Source organism: Lissotriton helveticus, chromosome 2_1 (assembly GCF_964261635.1).
Source record: "Lissotriton helveticus chromosome 2_1, aLisHel1.1, whole genome shotgun sequence".
Lineage (NCBI taxonomy): Eukaryota > Metazoa > Chordata > Amphibia > Caudata > Salamandridae > Lissotriton > Lissotriton helveticus.
This window is the reverse complement of record NC_136059.1, coordinates 1,222,698,024-1,222,717,773: the sequence shown is the minus strand read 5'-3', so window position 1 is coordinate 1,222,717,773 and position 19,750 is coordinate 1,222,698,024. Positions and strand designations below refer to the sequence as shown.

Below are 19,750 nucleotides of genomic sequence, written 5' to 3'. Positions count from 1 at the left end.
TCTGAAATGTGGGGGCAAAGCAATTTCAATTCTGCCGGTGAGCAGGTTTATGATGACTGCAGACGCAATTATGGGCTTTACACTCCAGGAATCTCAGCGTCGTGAGGGTCTTGCCTCTTGTCACACTTAGTCCATTTAGTGGGGAAACCACATGCCGCTCACTACTGTATGTGGACCGCCACTGCACCAATACAGGGAGCAGGTCAAAGGCTCTCTCGGGCCTCAGTCACATCCCAACCCCGAAACTCTCCTATTGAGCGGGTCCCCGGTCAATCGACGTCTAGGCCCCAGCCACACCCCAGCACTCACACACCACCAGGCCGCCCAGCCGGGAGGCTGGCCCCCAGGTTCACCTGCAGCCCGTCGCCGCGGGAGCTCCAGGGGTAAAGCGGGCAGGTCGCTAATGCAGACAACCGGGAAACACAGAGGCGCTGCGGTCCCAGATCAATCTTACCGGCTAGTCGTCGGGTCTATTCGTGGCCAACACCGATGGCTCCGCGCAGTTGCGTTGTTCTTTCCTCCTCCGTGCCGTAGGCTCTCAGGCAGATTCTGGGGCCCGAGAGTCCACATTCGGCATCCCATAGAGGCGCAAGAGCGTGCCACCGGCAGTTTCATGCCATGCCTCTCCGGCGGGGATCAGTGCCGGATGTGCGTAGGCCAAATTTGCTATGTCCCTATAAGCCACAACAGCTGCGATCGACACACGCTGAATCTCGGGAACCAGCCAGCCCCCTGACGCCGGAGTGGTTTCATTTTGTTGACAAGTCACTTCTGGGCCAGCATCAACATCTGGCGGGCAGGATGGTGCTCTAATTTAGGCGGATAGAGCCAGGATGTCGGGCAATCCGGCGGAGCTACAGAGCTATGCGGCCATCTTGGCCAGTAGCCTGGCCACGCCCCCCCCTTCCATTGGAAGCATTTAGTGTGAATAACTGGATCATAATCTGGCTATTCCAGATGTCTCCAACTAGTCGATCGCGACCTACCAGTAGCTCACAACCACTTTCACTGTAGCTCGCAGTCTTGAGTTAAATTTGGAATCAGCACATGGTAACATTTCCCTTTTAAAGTAAGGTAAAGGCTATGTTTATTTCCTATTATTATCTTCAGGCTGCAGAGAGCAGGTCCTGATAATGAGCAGTGCTGGAGTCAGATTTATGTCCCAGAGTGGGGCACAGAGGTGAAGAACTAAAGCACTGAGGTATTTAACTCTTACATAAAAGTCCTTGTCAACTCAGTATTGGAGTGGAAATGAAATGATGTTTCCAAATGCTGTTAAATGGGAGAAAATTAAAAGGAAGTTAGCTAAATGATTACGTTAACTCTTTGTTTTAATTTTCTCCCATTTCAAAGTGCCGCAATTAGAAACAGCAGGCATATTGCTCACAGTGGCCAGTAGATACTGTGCCATATTTATGAATGAAAAATAGTCATTTTTAGGACAAGCCCTGAGCCAGCGGGCAAGCGCTGCTCTGGGGTTGATCTGGGGTAGTTGAGTACGGGAGATAAGCCACACCCAGCCGCCCATGTTTTTCATTGGCTTGTGTTTAGGTCCTTTCTAAATGCTGCCTTCCGAATGGTTTATAGGCTTGTCAGTCCCTCCTTATGAGGCCATGTCGTCATTTGTATCCTTCCATGGCTACTGGCCCCTTTACTTTGAGTGTTGCACAGTATGTGTTATTTAGATTGTGAGCACTATTTTCTTCTCCCCCCTCCCGCAGTCAGTGCCTTCTTGTCCCCCCGCCCGCACTCCCGTTGTTCGTGCCTTCGTACCCCCCTGCCCCCGGCCACCCACACTCACATTTACAATGCAATAGGTCTTGCGTAAATGCGAATCCTATTGCATTGCAAATGCTTGTTTGCATGACACGTGGATTTTTCACAGTCCCTATGAGTCTACGGTCACCCATGCCAATGTATTTCAAGCATGTGCGCTGACATTCATGGATTTTAATCTACCAGTATGGTGAAAATACGGCATTGTTCACAAACACTTTGCCAAAACATTCAAGCACTGCACTTAGATTCCCCACATCATCAACGCTCCCTCAAATACTTGGGGGGACTGTACCTCTCCGACGAGTTCCAGAGGAAGCATAGACATCCATGCACTTCCGAGCGGCATAGATGGCGGAGCTTGATTGGGACGGCTAGAACACCGGACCAATATGTCAGCGTGCTGTAGGAAGATATCGCTGAATTACCGGTTTCTTTTCCTTCCATTTCTTTCCATGAAATATTTGTACAAGTGTATGACTCATCTGTACTGCCTAGTCCTTCCTCAGTTTTGCTGCTTGTTGCGTAGATTGGGGAGAGGGCAGACCCGGGTATGGCTTTACATTCCTGGCAGCCTCTCTCCGAGCCCTGCTGAAGCAGCAGCTGTACCGCCCCAACTGTGCTCCTCGTCGATGATCCCCCTGTGAGTAGGAGAGACATCTGTAAACATGCAGAGGGAGCTAGAAAATTAAGGCGGGCAACGGAAGAGGCGCTGTGGTGGAGCCCAGGGAGGGGGCAGTTCAGGACTACGGTAGCAAGGAGATATGTCTGCAGCAGGTAGTGGGGACTGTGTTACGATGGTAGTAGTGAGGGTGCTGGGGGGGGCTATTAGCAGCTTCTGTGCTGCACAGCCTTTATGGGGACTGTGGGGTTTGCAGGGAGTGTTTCCATGGGCCATATCTGAAAGGATCATCTTTAGTGGTATAAGTCACAAGAGTGGTCCTGTGGGGGTAACACGTTGGGGTGGGTGGGTCCTTCGAACTTAGGGAATGGGGCTGTGGTGGGGGCTTTAAGAAAGAGGAGTGATAATTGTGAGGTGTGTCAAACAGGAAGAATGTCTTTTGGACTGTAATACTTTTGCACCTTGGGATACTTGCAGAGGGAAATAAATATGTTACTGTGTAGACAGGCATGAGCTCTTACCTTCTAAATTAGTCTAATTATAGATTTTTTTTGGGTTAATATCGCTTAGTGCTATTAAATAATAACGCCTGGTTAAATTCAAAAGAGTTACATATGTAAAGTTAAAGCAAAGGCCACACTGTTCGAACATATCGCAGGCGTATTAAAATACGCCTTGTGCAGAGCCTGGATCTTGTAGGCAGTTTGACTATGGAAGCCTTATGGTCTTGTGTATTGAATGGATTGCTGTATCTAGATTTTTAGGTCATGCCTGGCGAAAGCAGCGCATGCGCTGCTCTCGCTATTGCGAGTACCTGTTGTAATCGATTCTGGCGAGGGCTTTCGTGCACGCGTCTGCATAGACAAACATGGCTACTCTTGCCATTTGTCCATAGCAGACAGCATGCGTGTGTCCGTAGTCCATAGGGACTGTGGACAGTCTGACGCCATTTTGCATCTTAAGCGTGTCCTAGCAACGGAAATGCTGTTTTAAAGTCCATACGCGAGGCAATACCAGAAGAGGCCTGCGCTTCCCGCCTGTACCTGGTCGTCTTTCAAACTCCTCGCTCGTGCCGCCTCCTCTTCCTACTCGCGGCGCACGCAGCTGGCCCGAGCCAGGACTGGCAACAGTTTGGTGTTTTGAACAGAAACAACCCATGCACCAGGAAATAGTACCTCTGTTGCTGGGAAGTGCCCTACAACAGCAGTTGGGGGCAGGTACGCCCATCACGAGTGAGTGACAGACCCGGAACAAAAGGCGGCAACTACGATCGAGCTACTTTCCGTTTCTGTTTCACGTATTTGGCGCCGAAATGGAAACAGAAACTTCAAGCTCGGACGGACTCTGCCCACTCACGCAAAGCACAGGAGGAGGAACGGTTTTCAGTCCAGTGCGGAGAAAAACTCCATGTGAGTACACAGTAAGGTGGATTTGGGCGAGTGGGTGGGTGGGATGTCATTGAATAGGGTGATTGTCTACAGATTAATTCTAGAAGTTCCTCTGATCAGAGAGCTCGGGACGTCCATGGCAAGTAGCTAGATTTTCTAAGAAGTCTTATCAAAACTCAACGTTACAGTTTCGACAGCCCTTGTCAAGAAATACAGCTCTCTTTTTCACATTACGTTTAACAAAAGCGTGGGAAAAGTTACCGAAATATAAATGCGAAGCCGTCAATTGTGATCTAATGCGCATCGGGTTGAGCCAAGTCGTGTCGAACTGGGTGAGAACACAGAACCGCATCCCTCTACTGCGTTTCATAAATACCAACGGCGTTTGAAGTGTTTTCATACGAGCAAGGGGTGGATCACGGCTGGCGAACTGCATTAGGATCTCTGTACTCTGTCCCGCTGGATGACCAACTGCTTTTCCATTGCATGTGTCAACGAAACCTGAGGCTCCCAAACTTTCATGGGGGTGGAAGAGGGGAATTTCCAAAATGGGGTCAGTGTTACTAGTGTGCAATGAGTAAATAAGTAATTTTCCTTTCAGGGTAGTCAGTTGATACTTCGATTCATTCTCTACATCTCCTAGCACAACTGTCACATGCAGCTTGCTCCCAGATGTGAAGCCAGGAGGTCTCATCTACATCACAACCTACTTCCTCCTCCCACTTAATATCATTTGCCGTTTTGGCCAAAGTTGGAGGGCCAGCTAGATAGTTATGTAGTCGGGTAGTGTCTTTTATGGTCTTGTGTTCTTTCAGCAACGTTTCTATGGGTGTAAGTTCCCGCAGGGCTGATGCACTTAGATTTCCTGTGGTGATCCAGTCTAGTAGTTGTATCGAAATCTGTTGCATCTCCGCATTGTCTATCACTGGCATCACATATCAAATGAGAGAGCCTTTACTTTTTAAAACATGTTCCCCCGTGATAATCCTATTGTGTTTGAAATAATTTTAGAAACCCCTGTCGTCAACATCCGGGTGAAACTGTGGATTGATTGGGCAGCTTATAGGATTTTGATTGAATATTTTATGCATGGCCGAAACAGTTCAAGGCTTAAACCAATCATTTACAAATCTTTAAAATTGCGGTATCACTGTCTACACTTTTTCAGCTTAACACATTACATCTCTGTTGGTTTTAAAGTGCTGCTTTCTCTGAAGCTTTGAGTGCTCCATTCCTTCTGCTTGTGCGTGGATGCCCTAGTCTGGACTTATTTCATGCATGTGTGTTTATCCTAATATGGTTAGGTGCCGTAGCTGAAAACCCGAAGATTGGCCATGCTCACATTCTTTTAGTTTGATTGCCTCTGTACGTGGACAGTAAGGCAAACCAAATACATCCGTTATTTTCCCTACCTGGATTTACAGTTGAAGTGCAAATCTTTGAAGGTTCTATGTTTTGTCTTGAACACCTTTATTATGTTTCTTACGTGAGATCTAGCATTTTACTAGTGTGACATTTCTCAATAGTCTTTTAAGCTTAAATATAAAAATTTAAAGATGTTTATTATAGCTGATTGATTTGCTTCTGTGTAACAAGACACTATCGAAAGTATTTACAAGTAATCGAAATCAATATCCGAATCTTCAGTGTTTAAAACTAGTAACCCAATAGCACTTCATGAAGCTTATAAAAAAAGGCAGTTTGGGATGTTGCTTTACCTGCTTCTTTACTATAACGTATGTCTTGTGGGCTTTCAATTAAATGTGCGTTTTCAGAGGAACAAGTTTGAATATACCTTTTTTATGATAGCGGCATGTATTTTACCCCCAGTCCCATCAGATATCAAGATCTAGGTGCTCCATTTTGCTGTGGTGCATCGAAAAGGCGCCTGATGTCTCCATGTTATGTAGTTGTTCAGCGATAATGATGTAGGAAAACCTGGGTTCACTACAAATCTAGGCACACATGTCAAATGCAAATGCTTTGCAGATTACTTTCATTACGAAGTGGTATGTTACAAGGGGTGCTAGGGGCATATGAGATGTTCTGATCTAGTGCTTTAAAATAGTAACAGGGCACCTTCGAGTATATTATCTTGCTCACTCAAAAAAATGCACATGAACATAGAACGCTCATAAGGCCTGTTATCAAACATGAAACCCTGGAGCTTGGAATTCTCTGTAATTTCATGCTAAATACTTTCTAAAACAAAACCTTGACATAAGCAACATATTTTTGCCTTTATATATTACCAGAGCCACTGAAATTATGTGATTTTGCTGCTGCAGCCATGTTCGCATAATTATATATTTGCCACATAACATGTAGATCAAAAAAATTGTTTCTAGCTCAAATGGTTCAAAAGTTACTAAACACACAGCAAAGTGTTTCTGCCGAGTGAAAGGCCCTTTGCAAAGGTTGATTGGTTAACTTTCAGTTGCTTATTGCAATATGTGGGGGCTTGCACTGGTACGAATGAGGTGCACCTCATGCCCAGACTGTGTTAAGGGTAGCAAGCATTAAAAATGCAATAGGTCTCTACTTTTATTTAGTTAAAGCCATTTACTTTGCTATACAATACCAATAGCAAAGCAAATGGCTTTACCTTAACCAAAGGCGAGACCTGTTGCATTTTCAATGCTTGTTTTTTTAAGCTTCCACAAAAGCAGATTATTGTGTTTGTGTATCTTGTGTGCTTCATAGATTCTTTGAGAGCTTTCCCCTAGTTATATTTTTAAAATCTGTGTCAGTGAAAGATTAAGTATCAAAGACCAGAGTGCTCACCTTAAGAAGAGTTCACCATGTGTGTGAAAGATTATATGTGCTGCAGTGAAACATCAGCTCTCTCTACAGTCATAAACTTTTAGATTAACGAGTGTGAGCTAAACAGGGTTGTGTTTTAGCACATGGACGGAGGTTTTCCTCTAAAACGCATACGTAGGGCTTTACGGCTAGGCGCTTGGGAGAAGTCAGTGTGTGTTATCGATCGATATATCTGTCCTTAACCCCTTCCATGCTCATGACGAGCTCAGCTCGTCATGCAGTGCACTGCTCCTGTGCTCATGACGAGCTCAGCTCGTCATGAACAATGGGAAATCTGGAGTAACAGCACCCAGGGGGAATTGCCTTAGCACCAATGTGGTTAAGTGCTGGATCAAAAGAAATTTAGCCCAAGTTTTTGCAACTGGCATTTCTAGAACGTTAGCCAGGCTGAGGCTTAAAAGCAAAACAGTGGTGCGCACGAGGAGGTATGGAATTGAATGATAAAAGGGCCAGAACAAAAGTTGAAGTGGCGTCAGGAGGGATATATTGCCCAACATGACTGAAGGCGTGCAAACAACGTATTTGGGCCCAGAAGAACACTAGTCAATCACTGTGTGTATTTATTTATGTGTGTATTTAATTGTGTTCTTGTGTGCTACATGTAAGTTTTCGTGAAACTGTGTAAAGAGAATATGCCTACCGTCAAAATGTCAACAAACGTTTAGCAAATTGAAAATATATATTTTTGGGGGATGTATATTAGAAATATGTTTATTTCTGTATATGATCAGTTTGAGTCAAGCTCTTATTAAAACCTAAAGTTTGTGAAAGGGAGACTCCATTTACTTAGAACATCTCCTGTGTCTTTATAGTTTTCTGTGCCAAAGATGGAAACACACTTAAACTAATATCCGAGCTGAGAAGCCTCTGTTATTATACAAGTGTGAAGCAATTTAACAGTAACTAATAACGCTATCTCCAAGAATGCCTTTTGAATGTTTGCATCGGGCCCACCACATTGCAAGTAACAACGGAAGTGTTGCATGTGCAGGGCAATAGATCTCGCATTTTAGAAACTTTGAACTATTGGTATAGTAAATGACAATACCTTTTATTATTGCAGGTTTTTTTTAACACATAAATAAGGCATTGTCATTTACAATGCCAATAGCTCAAAATCTTGCAATTGCAAGACCTATTGCATTGCACATGCTTGTTTTAAATAGGAGGAATTTAGAGTGAAGAAAAATATTTCTATGAAACTTTAAGTCTTAATGTTTTCCTCCACTTTTAATGAAGCCAACAGTGAATTCATATTTTATGAAGTATGTTTCTTCGCTTTAAATTCCTCCGATTTAAACAAATGGCTGTATTTTCATGTTATAAATATTGCACCGTATTTACAGGCCACTAGTGCAAGATGCCTGCTGTTTGTAAGTATGACACTTTGAAATGGGGAAATATTTAAATGATAAGGTTTAAGGAATCCATATAAACATAAAGTTAACTCTTTAGTTTAATTTTCTCCCACTTCAAAGTGTGAGATTTACGCACAGCAGGCATCTTGCTCCCAGTGGCTGCTAGACACGGTGTCATGTTTATAACTGAAAAATGCAGTAATTCGAACTGTAGAAAATTGTTCCATATTACGAACATCTTTGCAGAACATTTTTTTGCACTTTAAAGTTCTCCTACTTAAAAAAAAAGAACTGTATTTTTCAGTTCAGTACTTCATGAAGATTTTTACTGACCAGAAGTAGCTCTCACTACTAAAAGGTTGGGGACCCCATGTCTATTCACTATAGTGACATTACAACTGCAGTTAACTAAAGTGGTTGTGACATCATCCCTTTGTTCGGCCACCTTGCCTGCATCTTCAGAGACCCAGGTACAGCTGCAGAAGGGCAGTTGGTGGTCTCACTTGCCTTGTCCTTCTTTTCTGGGTCTCCACAGACCTAAGAGCGATGGTAGACAAGGATGGTGCTTTGCTTCGACTAACCGCCTTTTCCTCTATCAGCGCTTTTCTCTCAGACTCACGTTGAGAAGAGAAATGAAACTGTGCTGGCAAAGGGCCGCTGGCATCACGGTGCCGAGTGTGCCATGAGTGGCTTTGGGCTGGCAGTGGGTGTAATCGTGCAGAGGGTGGTGGGGGGTGGTTGGAAGAAGGCCATATATTTATTGGGTGCAATCTGTGTAGGGGGTGGGGCAACATGTGCTTAGAATGGTGCGGTTGGATGGCAGGTTAGTTTTTTTTTATATATTTGGGTGGGGGAGGGTATTTTCAGATGGGGTGGGTGGCACAAGATCAGGATTTTTTGTACCTTTTTCTTGCATGGCTCCCCCAATTTTCCTCTGCTACTAATTGTGTGATGGAAGCAGAGCAAATACTATGGGGGCATGTACAACATATAATTGTAGATGGGTAAAATGTGAATTACAATGATGGTTTTCACCTCTGGGTTGTGAGTGACAGCATAGACAACCCAAGATTCGCTCTTGTAGTCTATTTGACGTCTCTCAAAATCCCTCTGTGAAAAACATCCCTGTAATTCACAATTGAGTATCTATAATTCATTTCTTTAAATGTATATAGATTTCCTTAGCAAGGACCAACCCATGTGGCATCAGACCATTATATAATCATCAGAGCATCTAGGCCAATTTTTACAAGATGTACTAGATAAACTGAAATCAAATCATATATTATAATGCAGTCAAGTTATATAGGTTAGTTTCATTGTCTTAGAAATTTTTGGCAACAGTGTGTGGGTCTGCAGAATAAATATATGGTAATTGAAGCATTCTCCTGGTAGTGTTATGATAATAGTGTAGGTTAATGGACATGCTAAGCAGAGGTGGCTAAGAGAATGTCAAGATGTAGTATAAAAAGCTGTGTTTTGTGTGTGTATATGTAGTATTGGTAAAGTGCAAACTTAGCCTAAAGGCAACAGAGCGTTGTACAGGGTCAATGGCAAAAACACAGTCAAAAAGTGATTGGATGGAAAGCTGAGTACAGAGAGAGAAGGCGGGCTGTTACTAGGGCCCAGATTTACTAAGGAATTATGCTGCCTTTGTGCCGCACAATGCAAGCCCTTAAGTCATATTTACTAAGCCATACAATGCCATCTTGGTGGCTCTACATGGCTTAGTAAATCTAGAGTAATGCAAGGCAGTGCCAATCGCTGCCTTGCGTTACTCTGTATTGGGAAGGTGTTGCATGGGTGGAGTGTGGGTGTTCCGACGCATCCACCTATGGATTTTAGCACAATCCCAAATTTACAAAGGGTAGTAAACCGGGGTATGCATCAAAATGCTACACCATACCAACAGAGGAGCAACAAGGAGAAATGTGTTTATTTCTCCTCATTCTTTCCTCTTTCTATGTGTGCGCATTTTGTAGCATACGTAGAAAGAGCAAAAATGCCTCTGAGAAATTTTTGTATGCAGGAAAGTATTCCTTCCTGCAAAAAAACAATCCTCCCTGTAATGCAGGTACCCTTGCACGACGGTGCAAAGATGCCTGTGTTGGCACAAGGCAGCACTCCATGCAGCAGCGCAGAGAGAGAGCAGGAATGCGCAATTTCTTGGTAAATATGGCACATTCCTTCTCTCTCTATCTGACGCAGCACAGCATTGAAGGCCCGCTGTAGACAGGAGTTTGCTGCTGGCGGTCCTGTGGTGGATGGGCTACCAGTCAAAGGTTGCTGATGTCCGATTCGGCCGACTCTTCACCGTCTTAAGTGGGGAAACACCTGGGGGCAGACTTACAAGAAACTGATGCATCTCTACAGATGCATCAGTTTCCCTGCGCCTCCATGCGAAACCCCTGCCCCACCGTGGATGTGCGTATTTACAATACGGTGCACCATGGCGCAAGTATTGACATATGTGTCAGAAACTCTGACGTATCTGTTTTCGCAAAAGTCACACATTGCTGGAGTCGTGTGCCACTCATGACGCAACTCCAGCAATGCACAGGGAGGCCTATTCCCAATACATTGCGTCACTCATTGCACCTGCTCCAAGCAGGCATAGGGTTTTGACGTAGTGGCATCCTAGAAGTGGCGCAATCAAATCTTGTAGATTTACCTGCATCACTTCTGTGAGGCTTTTTTTGCATAGAAGTGCCCACCCTGCATATATTGTACCTGACGCATGTATAATGTGACGCCGGGCTTTACAAAGTGACGCATCTCTCTGCATTTGTCACATTGTAAATGGGCTGCAATGTGGTGCATTGTTTACGCCGCCACTGTGTCCCAAAAAGTGACGCAACAGCGGCGCAAAAGTTTCACAAGGAGTTTGTAAATCTGCCCCCTGGTTTGCAATGTCAAGGAGAACCAGCTGGTCTTCCATTTCACTAGACTCAAATGATTCTGCTGGTCTTTCTCAATAAAAAACTTAAACAACTGTTCAGAAATTCTCTTTCCTTGTCCTTTCTTGTGACAGCCATCCTTTTGATTCATATAGTCTTCATTTCTCATCGCTTTTTCATCTTTCCTTTTCTGTTCCAGAAACAAGAGAACTCCCCAGAAGCGCGCGTGCACTGCAGCTTCTGCAGCGAGAGGAAGCGGCGGAGGCAGCTGCGCAGACGGCCGGATCGACCCTTCTTTCGCCAGCAAGCCTCGGGTAACCCTTTGCCCATATGAGCAGCGCGAGAAGCACCGGGGATCAAAGAGCATTAGGCATCCACTTGAGATTACACGTCGCATAATTCACATCTTCGATCTATTAAGTAGCCGCCATAGTCCCGGCGTGCTCCGCTGCTGGCCTCGGTTCATTTTACCTCATTGTTTTCCCTGGGAGTTCACAGCTGCCGGCGGCGCGCGGCCTTTGCCCGGTATTATTGTTAGCTCGCGGCGCTGGACAGTTGCAGAGCGGCCTCTAAATCAAGGCCCCGGCGGGGTGATGACGCAGGGCGTCACCCCACGGGTTATTTTTACAGCAGCGCCTCTGGAAGCGTTTCACACACGGCTGGGCGCAGGCACGCTACAGCAACACATCTCACTTTGCTTCTGTGACCCTGGGAGGGACATGTTCAGCTGCAGGGAGGTTAGGAAACGCTGTGCACTTTGGAAGCTGTTTCTTCAAAGGCTTCGCTTCATGCATGATGGCTGTGCGTGACATAACACAGCATGACTGGATGTGACATGATAAAACATAACATACAGAGGATGAGCGGAAGCTGGCACAAACCATTCTCTTCGTGTTTGTGTGAGCGTGGGTACCTGAACCATTTTCTAGAAAAGGGCGGTTCAGTCTGGTAGACGCAACCAAAACTAAAGCTGCAAAGTTGCTACTGAATAGTAACTCGTTCTTAGACTATCAATGTTTGATATCAGCTTATTGTTCAACAGTAGTACAAAGTACCATCCTAACGCTGCAAAAAAAGTGTTACAAAAGGTAGAAATTCTGGAAGGGTGATTTAGGCGTGGAAAGCTGTTGACCAAGTAAATGTAAGCCTTTTAGGAAAATAAAACTATATATGGCACTCTATGCTTTATATAAAGTTTTCCATCTTGGCGTGGAATAGGAGTACTCCCCTTATCAAAAAGAAAAATCCACGATTCTTAGCTAGGACACTCACTGCAGTCTATTCACAACCTGTTGGGTAATCTGCAGGTAAGAGTGTGATGTATATTATGACATTTCTCGAACAGCACTTAATAGAACTTTGACTCAATCTATTACCTGGCCTGTCAACGTCTGCCTGCTTCTGAGTGCTTCATAACAGCAGCTTGTCCTGAGGTGTGTTACACACTGTAGTGGGTGCAGAAAGAGTAAGGGGCGGGCCTCAATCGGAGATTGGCGGTAACATACCATCCACCCAAAAACATGAGTTCATGCCCTCTAAGCCAACTTTTCTATGCCCCTTCCTTATTTAGAGATGGCAGAACCACTGAGTTTGCAATCATAGAGCCTCAGTCAGCTTTGACTTCGGATGCATGGCGGGGCAGACACCTTGGGTCTTCTGTCTCAACAGTGTCTTTAGTCTGCCCTATTTAGCCCAGGTCTTTGGACGCTGTATTTTCAGGTTTACGACTGCCATGCTAGGCAAGGCAGTCCTAAACAAGAATAAAAAGCAAAAATTTCCCCAACATGCTAAGAGAAAACTCCTGTTGCACCAGGGGACATTTCTTTTTTGTATTTTCTGTAATAACATAAAAATAATGAAAATATGCTGCCTAGGTCATGCTTACATAGCGTCCTCCTCAACATTATTTGTTTGCCAAAAGTGCCTTTGCCCTGGTAGCCGGTGTACTTTCTTCAAAAATCACCCAATACACCGAAGCCCACAAGCCTCCAGTGGGAACATCCAGGGCCTGATTTACAGTACGGTGGACGGGATACCACGTCGCAAACTTGAAGGATACCCCGTCTGCCTTATTACGGGTGCAATATATCCTATGGCACTTGTAATACGACGGACGGGATATCCGTCACGTTTGTGATGGAGTAACCCATCTGCCGAACTCTAAATAAGGCCCATAATCTGATTTTACTCTGCTCTAGGGAAGGCAGTGGCAGTGTCTATACTACCGTAACACTATGCCAATACACAGTTTTCTTACACAGGGTGCACAAACAGCGGCACGTCAATCTTCTGTTGCATGCATAACAGGTACAAGACATGCAGCTTCCTTTTCTCATAGAAGTTACAGCGCGGGGTTGAGGGGGCAGAAGCATTAAAAGGTTTGTTTACATAGAAAAGTTACACCTATGTGCAATAGCAGTTAAAGGTTCTCTCACACCTAAACAGCAGGCACAGCTTGACAGGAACAATGCAGTGTTTCATCACTGGCAAAACACCTGCAGCAAGTTAAAATAACAACACATTCTCTCATCCATCACATAACAGCTGCATGTTCGCATTTTAAAGTACAGTTCCAGGGCCTACTTAACAAAGGACACAGACATGAAGGGAAAGATTTACGAACACTTTGCATCATAAAAGTGATGAGAGCCCAGCATAAATTGTTGTGGTGGGATTTACTTTACCACACTAATGACGCATGCTGGAAAGTTGCCTAAAGTAATGTAAAGTAGTGCTGTGCACTATTTTGCAGTGCATTGCTTCAAGGGGGAGTACGATGGGTGTTATATTGACGTTCTATTCAGATATGGAGAGAAAAACAGCACCATATTTTAGTGGATATTGTGCTGTTTTAAGCTCACTCTTTGACACAATGCAGCATAGCAACTATTATTGTTTCACTGCGTTAAAACTGAGTAAATTTGCCCCAGAGTCTGAAATTTGCTCTCCTAGAATTACCCCTTTGTTTGAAGCAAGTTCCTTAATTTACCGGGATTTAATAGTGGTCCCTGGAGTTCACTCGGAAATGTACACATTTACAGTTCTACTCACGCGAATAACGATTACTCATGCAGATATCCCCTGAGTGGAAATTTGGCTTTCAGAAATATGATGCTAATGTGCATTTGGACAATGCAGGGCTTGTAATGGAGTAACGCCTTTACACTAGAATTAAATAGGAGTATGCTGCTGACATATTTCTACCCTGCTAACACATTAACCCCTGCTCTTGACAGGCCTTAATTTGAAAGTGTTTCCTTTGTTGGAAAAACAAAAAGGTACTTGAATACTCAAACCTACAAGGATATTAGTGTTATCTACTTGTACAGGCATGATGCATAAGGGACTCCCATAAACTCGTTCCAAACCCTACATTTAGGATTGCTAAAATGTAACCGTAGAGGTGGAATCTCTGTAAAGACAAATCCCTTTGAAGGGATAAAATTCCTCAGATCTTGATTCTGTGAATCAGAATTGGTCTTTTGCCTTCGCAAGCAAATTTGTTGTTATCACTAAATTGAACTTAGGTGCGCAATTGATTTCAATACTAAATTTCTTTTACAAAGACTGTTGTAATCAATTGCTTTTGTGAACAAACCTTCCACCAGTTAGCCTTGTTGGGGTAAGTATATTGAGAAGGGTGCGGTAATGACATCAAAGTATGGACAATTTGTGGAGTGCCTCCTACCAGGCCAAATTCTCACAATCCCACAGTACTCAATAGCATTAGTTGAATGTCTTATGTGAGTGGATGGCAACGTTTCTGTAGCTGTGCTTCTTGATGTCCGAATGGCATTACCTCCCGAGGTCCATTACTTGCACCTTCCTATTGACTATAAGCAATATCTATAATCCACCTCCCATGCAGACACTTCTATAGAGCTGTTAAAGCACTGAAATTCATTACCTTTCACTTTTAAATTCTTTTGATGTCCGGGGTGGTGGTATTAAGTGAGTACATCACCTGAACTCTTCCTGCTTTTCTTGGCTCTCCCCTTATGGAGACTGATATCTCCTAGGTGTGGCGCCGCGGCCAGGGTGACTGACGCTGGAATCTGAGGACCACGGTTCGATCCCCGGCTCCGGCGGCAGGTTAGCCCAGCACCATGTGACTCTGGGCAATAGCTCGCATAATCTTCCCGACGGCCCCCCAGCGCCTAGAGACCCTTACGGGTGATTGTGCGCTTTACAAATGTGGACTTTACTTTACTAGGTTCTTCCTACACATTTTCTGGTTGCATTTTATCCTTCTCCTGCTCTTGGCCTCTCAGCTGACAGTGGTTGAGTATGCACCAGTGGCAGGCAATGCACTTATTGAAGCAGAGACTTTTTCCATTTGTTGGCATTGCAGCTTGGAACAGAGGGAGTGTGAGATTGTTGTGTTTTAGTTGTCTCCCCATCGCATCTACACAGTGCATTCTTAAAGAAGCCAGTATGTGCATGGGAGAAGAAGCATGTCTTGTGAGTTCATGCAGGAAGTCCATTGCACCCACAATGGGGAATATACCCCCCCAGCCGAGTGCCTAATTCCTGAATGTATGTTTGCTTTATGAACATTTAGTGCAGCCACAATACCTGGAGCAGTAAGTTTTTACAGACAGTGCACATATTTTTCCATTTGATTTTATTCACTTTTTAATTGTTCCAAGCTTTTTGGTTAGATGACTATTGGGACAGGAAGCCTTCCTCATGTCTCTGGAGAGTGTGGTTTCCCTGCCTTATGCTGATCTCCAGGCAAGCCACTTAAAGGTTACTATATGTTTCTAGATCCCTACCTCAGTCATACGTGTCAACTGAGGGTCTCCTGTTTACATGAATCGAGACCCTAGAGCTTGGCTCTGAGATCGAGGGGGGACCTGCATAGTACACCCCTGTCTCACAGAGAGTGGCTACTGCCCTCTCTACCCAGTCTGTGGTAGACTGACACTGGTGGCAGCAAAAAATCTATAGTCAGGGATATATGTGTCTCTGTATTCTAAGAAGACTGGTCTACTAGCCACCCTAATGAGCAGGCCAGTGCAGTCTCCCTTGCATGTGGTCCTGTTAACTTTGTCTTCCTGGGACCTGTGTTTGAAATCCAGTGGATGTACTTTGTGAGGATGGTGAGGTGAGCCATTGTGTGTAATGTGAATTAAGCTGTTCTGCTGGACATTGGAGCTCTCCTGTGGCTCTCCCCATTCCTTGGAGAAGCCTGGTGGGCAGGGGTAGACACTCACTCGTATCTGCATTTAGCTGCACTAACTCTGCTAGGAGGGACCCCCCGCCCCTTTCTGTGGGTGATGGTCAGGTCCTCCTGGACAGGAGTTAATTAAAATTCCTCTCTTGGGAGTAGACCGGGTTAGTACAATGGAAGGCATTAAGTCAGCCTTTGCATGCCTTGGACACGCAGTGAACATTCCTCAACTATGCCTCACGATTGGAGGTTTCAAAAGTAGCAGACCTGATGGGTGCAGCCTTTCAATCAGAGGTGATAAAAGTCTGGCCTTAGCGGTCAGTTATTGTTCAAGACTGGTCTACATTCTATCAAGGAGGCCTACATCGAGACCGTCCAAGAAAGCCGGCAACAGCATGTGGTGTGAAGGCAAGATAAGAAGCTTGCTCACCCCGCCTCAAAACCCCTTGATAATTTGTTGAACTTGAGGAGGTGTTCTCTGTGACTGATGGATTATGCTTTAAAATAATTTGCTAGTTTGATGAGGAGAAAGGGCATCAGTCAGCAGCGTCAGTCAGACAGTCAGCTATTTGTGTGGGGCTCGTGGAGCTGCCGCCTGCAACACAAGGAAATTGCAGACAGCTGCTCAAGATAAGGGTAGCTGTGTGAACTTGCCGCGTTGGTGCGTGAGCGTGGGCTGCTGAAACCTTCACCTGCTCTGAGTCCCGGTCCCCCTGCCTGCCTCCCGCTGTCACGCTGGTGTAGCCATCTGGCCGGCGCGACCGCCGAGCGGAGGCTGGGCCGGGGACTACATCTCCCGGCAACCTTTGCGGCCCCTGCATCTCCAAACAGCGCCAGGAGGCGCATAAAAGTGATGTGAGCCACTGACGAGCGGGGTAGCTGTGTGAACTTGCCGTGTTGGTGCGTGAGCGTTGGCTGCTGAAACCTTCACCTGCTGTGAGTCCCAGTCCCCCTGCCTGCCTCCCGCTGTCACGCTGGTGTAGCCATCTGGCCGGCACGACCGCCGAGCGGAGGCTGGGCCGGGGACTACATCTCCCGGCAACCTTTGCGGCCCCTGCATCTCCAAACAGCGCCAGGAGGCGCATAAAAGTGATGTGAGCCCCTGACGAGCGGGGTAGCTGTGTGAACTTGCCGTGTTGGTGCGTGAGCGTTGGCTGCTGAAACCTTCACCTGCTCTGAGTCCCGGTCCCCCTGCCTGCCTCCCGCTGTCACGCTGGTGTAGCCATCTGGCCGGCGCACCGCCGAGCGGAGGCTGGGCCGGGGACTACATCTCCCGGCAACCTTTGCGGCCCCTGCATCTCCAAACAGCGCCAGGAGGCGCATAAAAGTGATGTGAGCCCCTGACGAGCGGGGTAGCTGTGTGAACTTGCCGTGTTGGTGCGTGAGCGTTGGCTGCTGAAACCTTCACCTGCTCTGAGTCCCGGTCCCCCTGCCTGCCTCCCGCTGGTGTAGCCATCTGGCCGGCGCGACCGCCGAGCGGAGGCTGGGCCGGGGACTACATCTCCCGGCAACCTTTGCGGCCCCTGCATCTCCAAACAGCGCCAGGAGGCGCATAAAAGTGATGTGAGCCCCGCCTCGCGGGACGCCGGAAGAAGCCCGGGCAAAGGGCGGGCCCTCTAAGGCCCTCAGAGGCCGAAAGAGACCGAGCTGGGCCACCCCCCTTGGCTTTGCCATTACACCGACAAAGGTAACCACTCCTTACGTTCTTGTATAAACCGGTAGTGGGCAACTAAAACACTGATGGAGGCCAAAAGCAGGGTTACGGCCAAAAAAAAACCATGCATACAAGATCAGCAACTAGGAAATTAACATTGGCGCCAACCCCACTACCTACTCTAACCGCAATTGACAGAATGCTGCAACAAACTATCGGGTCGTTGTTAATGCTATTGAAAATACTGAGAGATGATTATCTCCACCACCAAGTATGTGTCTTATAACCCAATCCCCACAAGTAGTAAACTCACCTGTAAATACATCAAGTGTGACAGATTTATTACATGATTCAATTCTGCTACAATCCTATGCAGGTTTGCCAGGGAATGAGTTGAACCAAGCTGATACACCGCAACCGTTAGAACCTACTGTGTTTGCTGCTAGGGAGAGTAGACTGTCACTAACTCCGAACCTGATAACAAGTGAGATAAACCAACCCTTAATATCGAATGATGTGCCTAATGTCATAGCGGAGATGGATGGCTGTGGCATTAACGACATTATACCTATAGCTGATTCATCTAGCATCAGTCTGCTAAGTAGTGCGAGCAATCACGGGTCCAACCGACCTAAACATAAATCCGCTCACAGTAGGAAACTGTTGGTTGTTAATAGATTGGGCAAGAGATATAAATATAAACGAAAGAAAGATCTAACCCTAACTAATACAGAGGGACTGGCTCAACAAATAGAGAGTATGATAAAATCCCACATTGCACCAGTGGCCGAAAGATTAAAGGCCTTAAATGAAAAAGTGGAGAACTTGGAAAAACTGGGTATAGCTAACTTAGATCTATTAGAACACCTTGGAACACAAGTAAAGTTACCTGCAATTAACGCATCAACTGGGAAACCCAGTAATAATAATAAGCCAAGCAGTGCAAACAGAGTACCTAGTATTCCAACCCCAGTAGCAACAGTAAGTGAACCGAAAAAGCCACTCACCAACGTCCCAAATACAAAGATGGGTCAGAAAGCCGATGTGGGACAAAGGGAACAACAAGAATATGTCAGCACCCATGCGCAACGTTAATAATATTATCCCTGCTACGATCAACCTACCACCAGAATGTAGATCGTATGTAGCTATCCTCGCTAATGTCCCTAAACTGAAGCCCACCCAATTCGAAAATCAGGAAACCCTGAAAAACAAAACTCTGTACTGGCTTGCCAAAAGTTGTGGATTCCCAACAAGAGGGGCAAATCAGATTATTTCCACGCAGAGAGTAGGATGGGTGGGACCGAGCAAAAAGGAGATAAATGGGGACTGCATAGTTATAAATTTCAGGGTTCCCGAATGGGCTAGAGACTCGATTTTAAATGCACCTATGCCCTCTAATCACGAATATAACACTACCCTGCTTCCCCTAGACTATTTTTACAGGAAACAGTTAGGCAGACAAGTCACAATGCAGACTTTTAACCACCCCAGGGCTGTACTTCTTAATCATTTCAATGTAGCTAACGAACCAGCACCATTGTATAATGTATGGGATAACTTCACAATCCCGACCTCCAACAGATTCCAGGTGTTTAACTCGCTAGAGGAGAATGATTGACTGAAGGAAACATCTATAGTTTTGCATCCTGAAATTACTGTACCTGGTGGAATAGCCACAAACGAACAGGGGCTAAGGGGTAAAAATGGGGCAGAAGGTGATAATGTGTCAAATATGATTAATAGTGATCAGTGTAAAAACTATGATATAATCATGCCCAATGTAACCATCATTACGGACATAAATTTGAATGTGAGTCTAGAAACACCACGAGTGACTGATCACCCTGAACTTTTACATGGCAGCCCGGTTGACTCTTTAAAGGTTATTACCTAGAACATAGCGGGAATTGCTGCTAAAGTAACTACTCCATTCTGGGATAATTTTATCAAGCAGGGTTACAACATAATATGTCTACAAGAGACGTGGCATAGAGCACAAATTCGAGTTGATGGATACACTACATATAGAGTGAATGCAGTAGCATCTTTGGCAGGC

The 19,750-nt window shown here is 45.5% G+C and overlaps 1 protein-coding gene across 1 annotated transcript in view; it reads left to right on the top strand.

The window, feature by feature from the left end:
* The window catches only part of EGF (epidermal growth factor), a 627,377-nt gene that overhangs the window by 566,334 nt on the left and 41,293 nt on the right, over positions 1-19,750 (top strand). Inside the window, exon 21 of the mRNA XM_078677482.1 lies at positions 11,064-11,178. Coding sequence (XP_078533608.1) covers positions 11,064-11,178 — 115 coding nt within the window. The remainder of the gene's footprint in view (positions 1-11,063; positions 11,179-19,750) is intronic.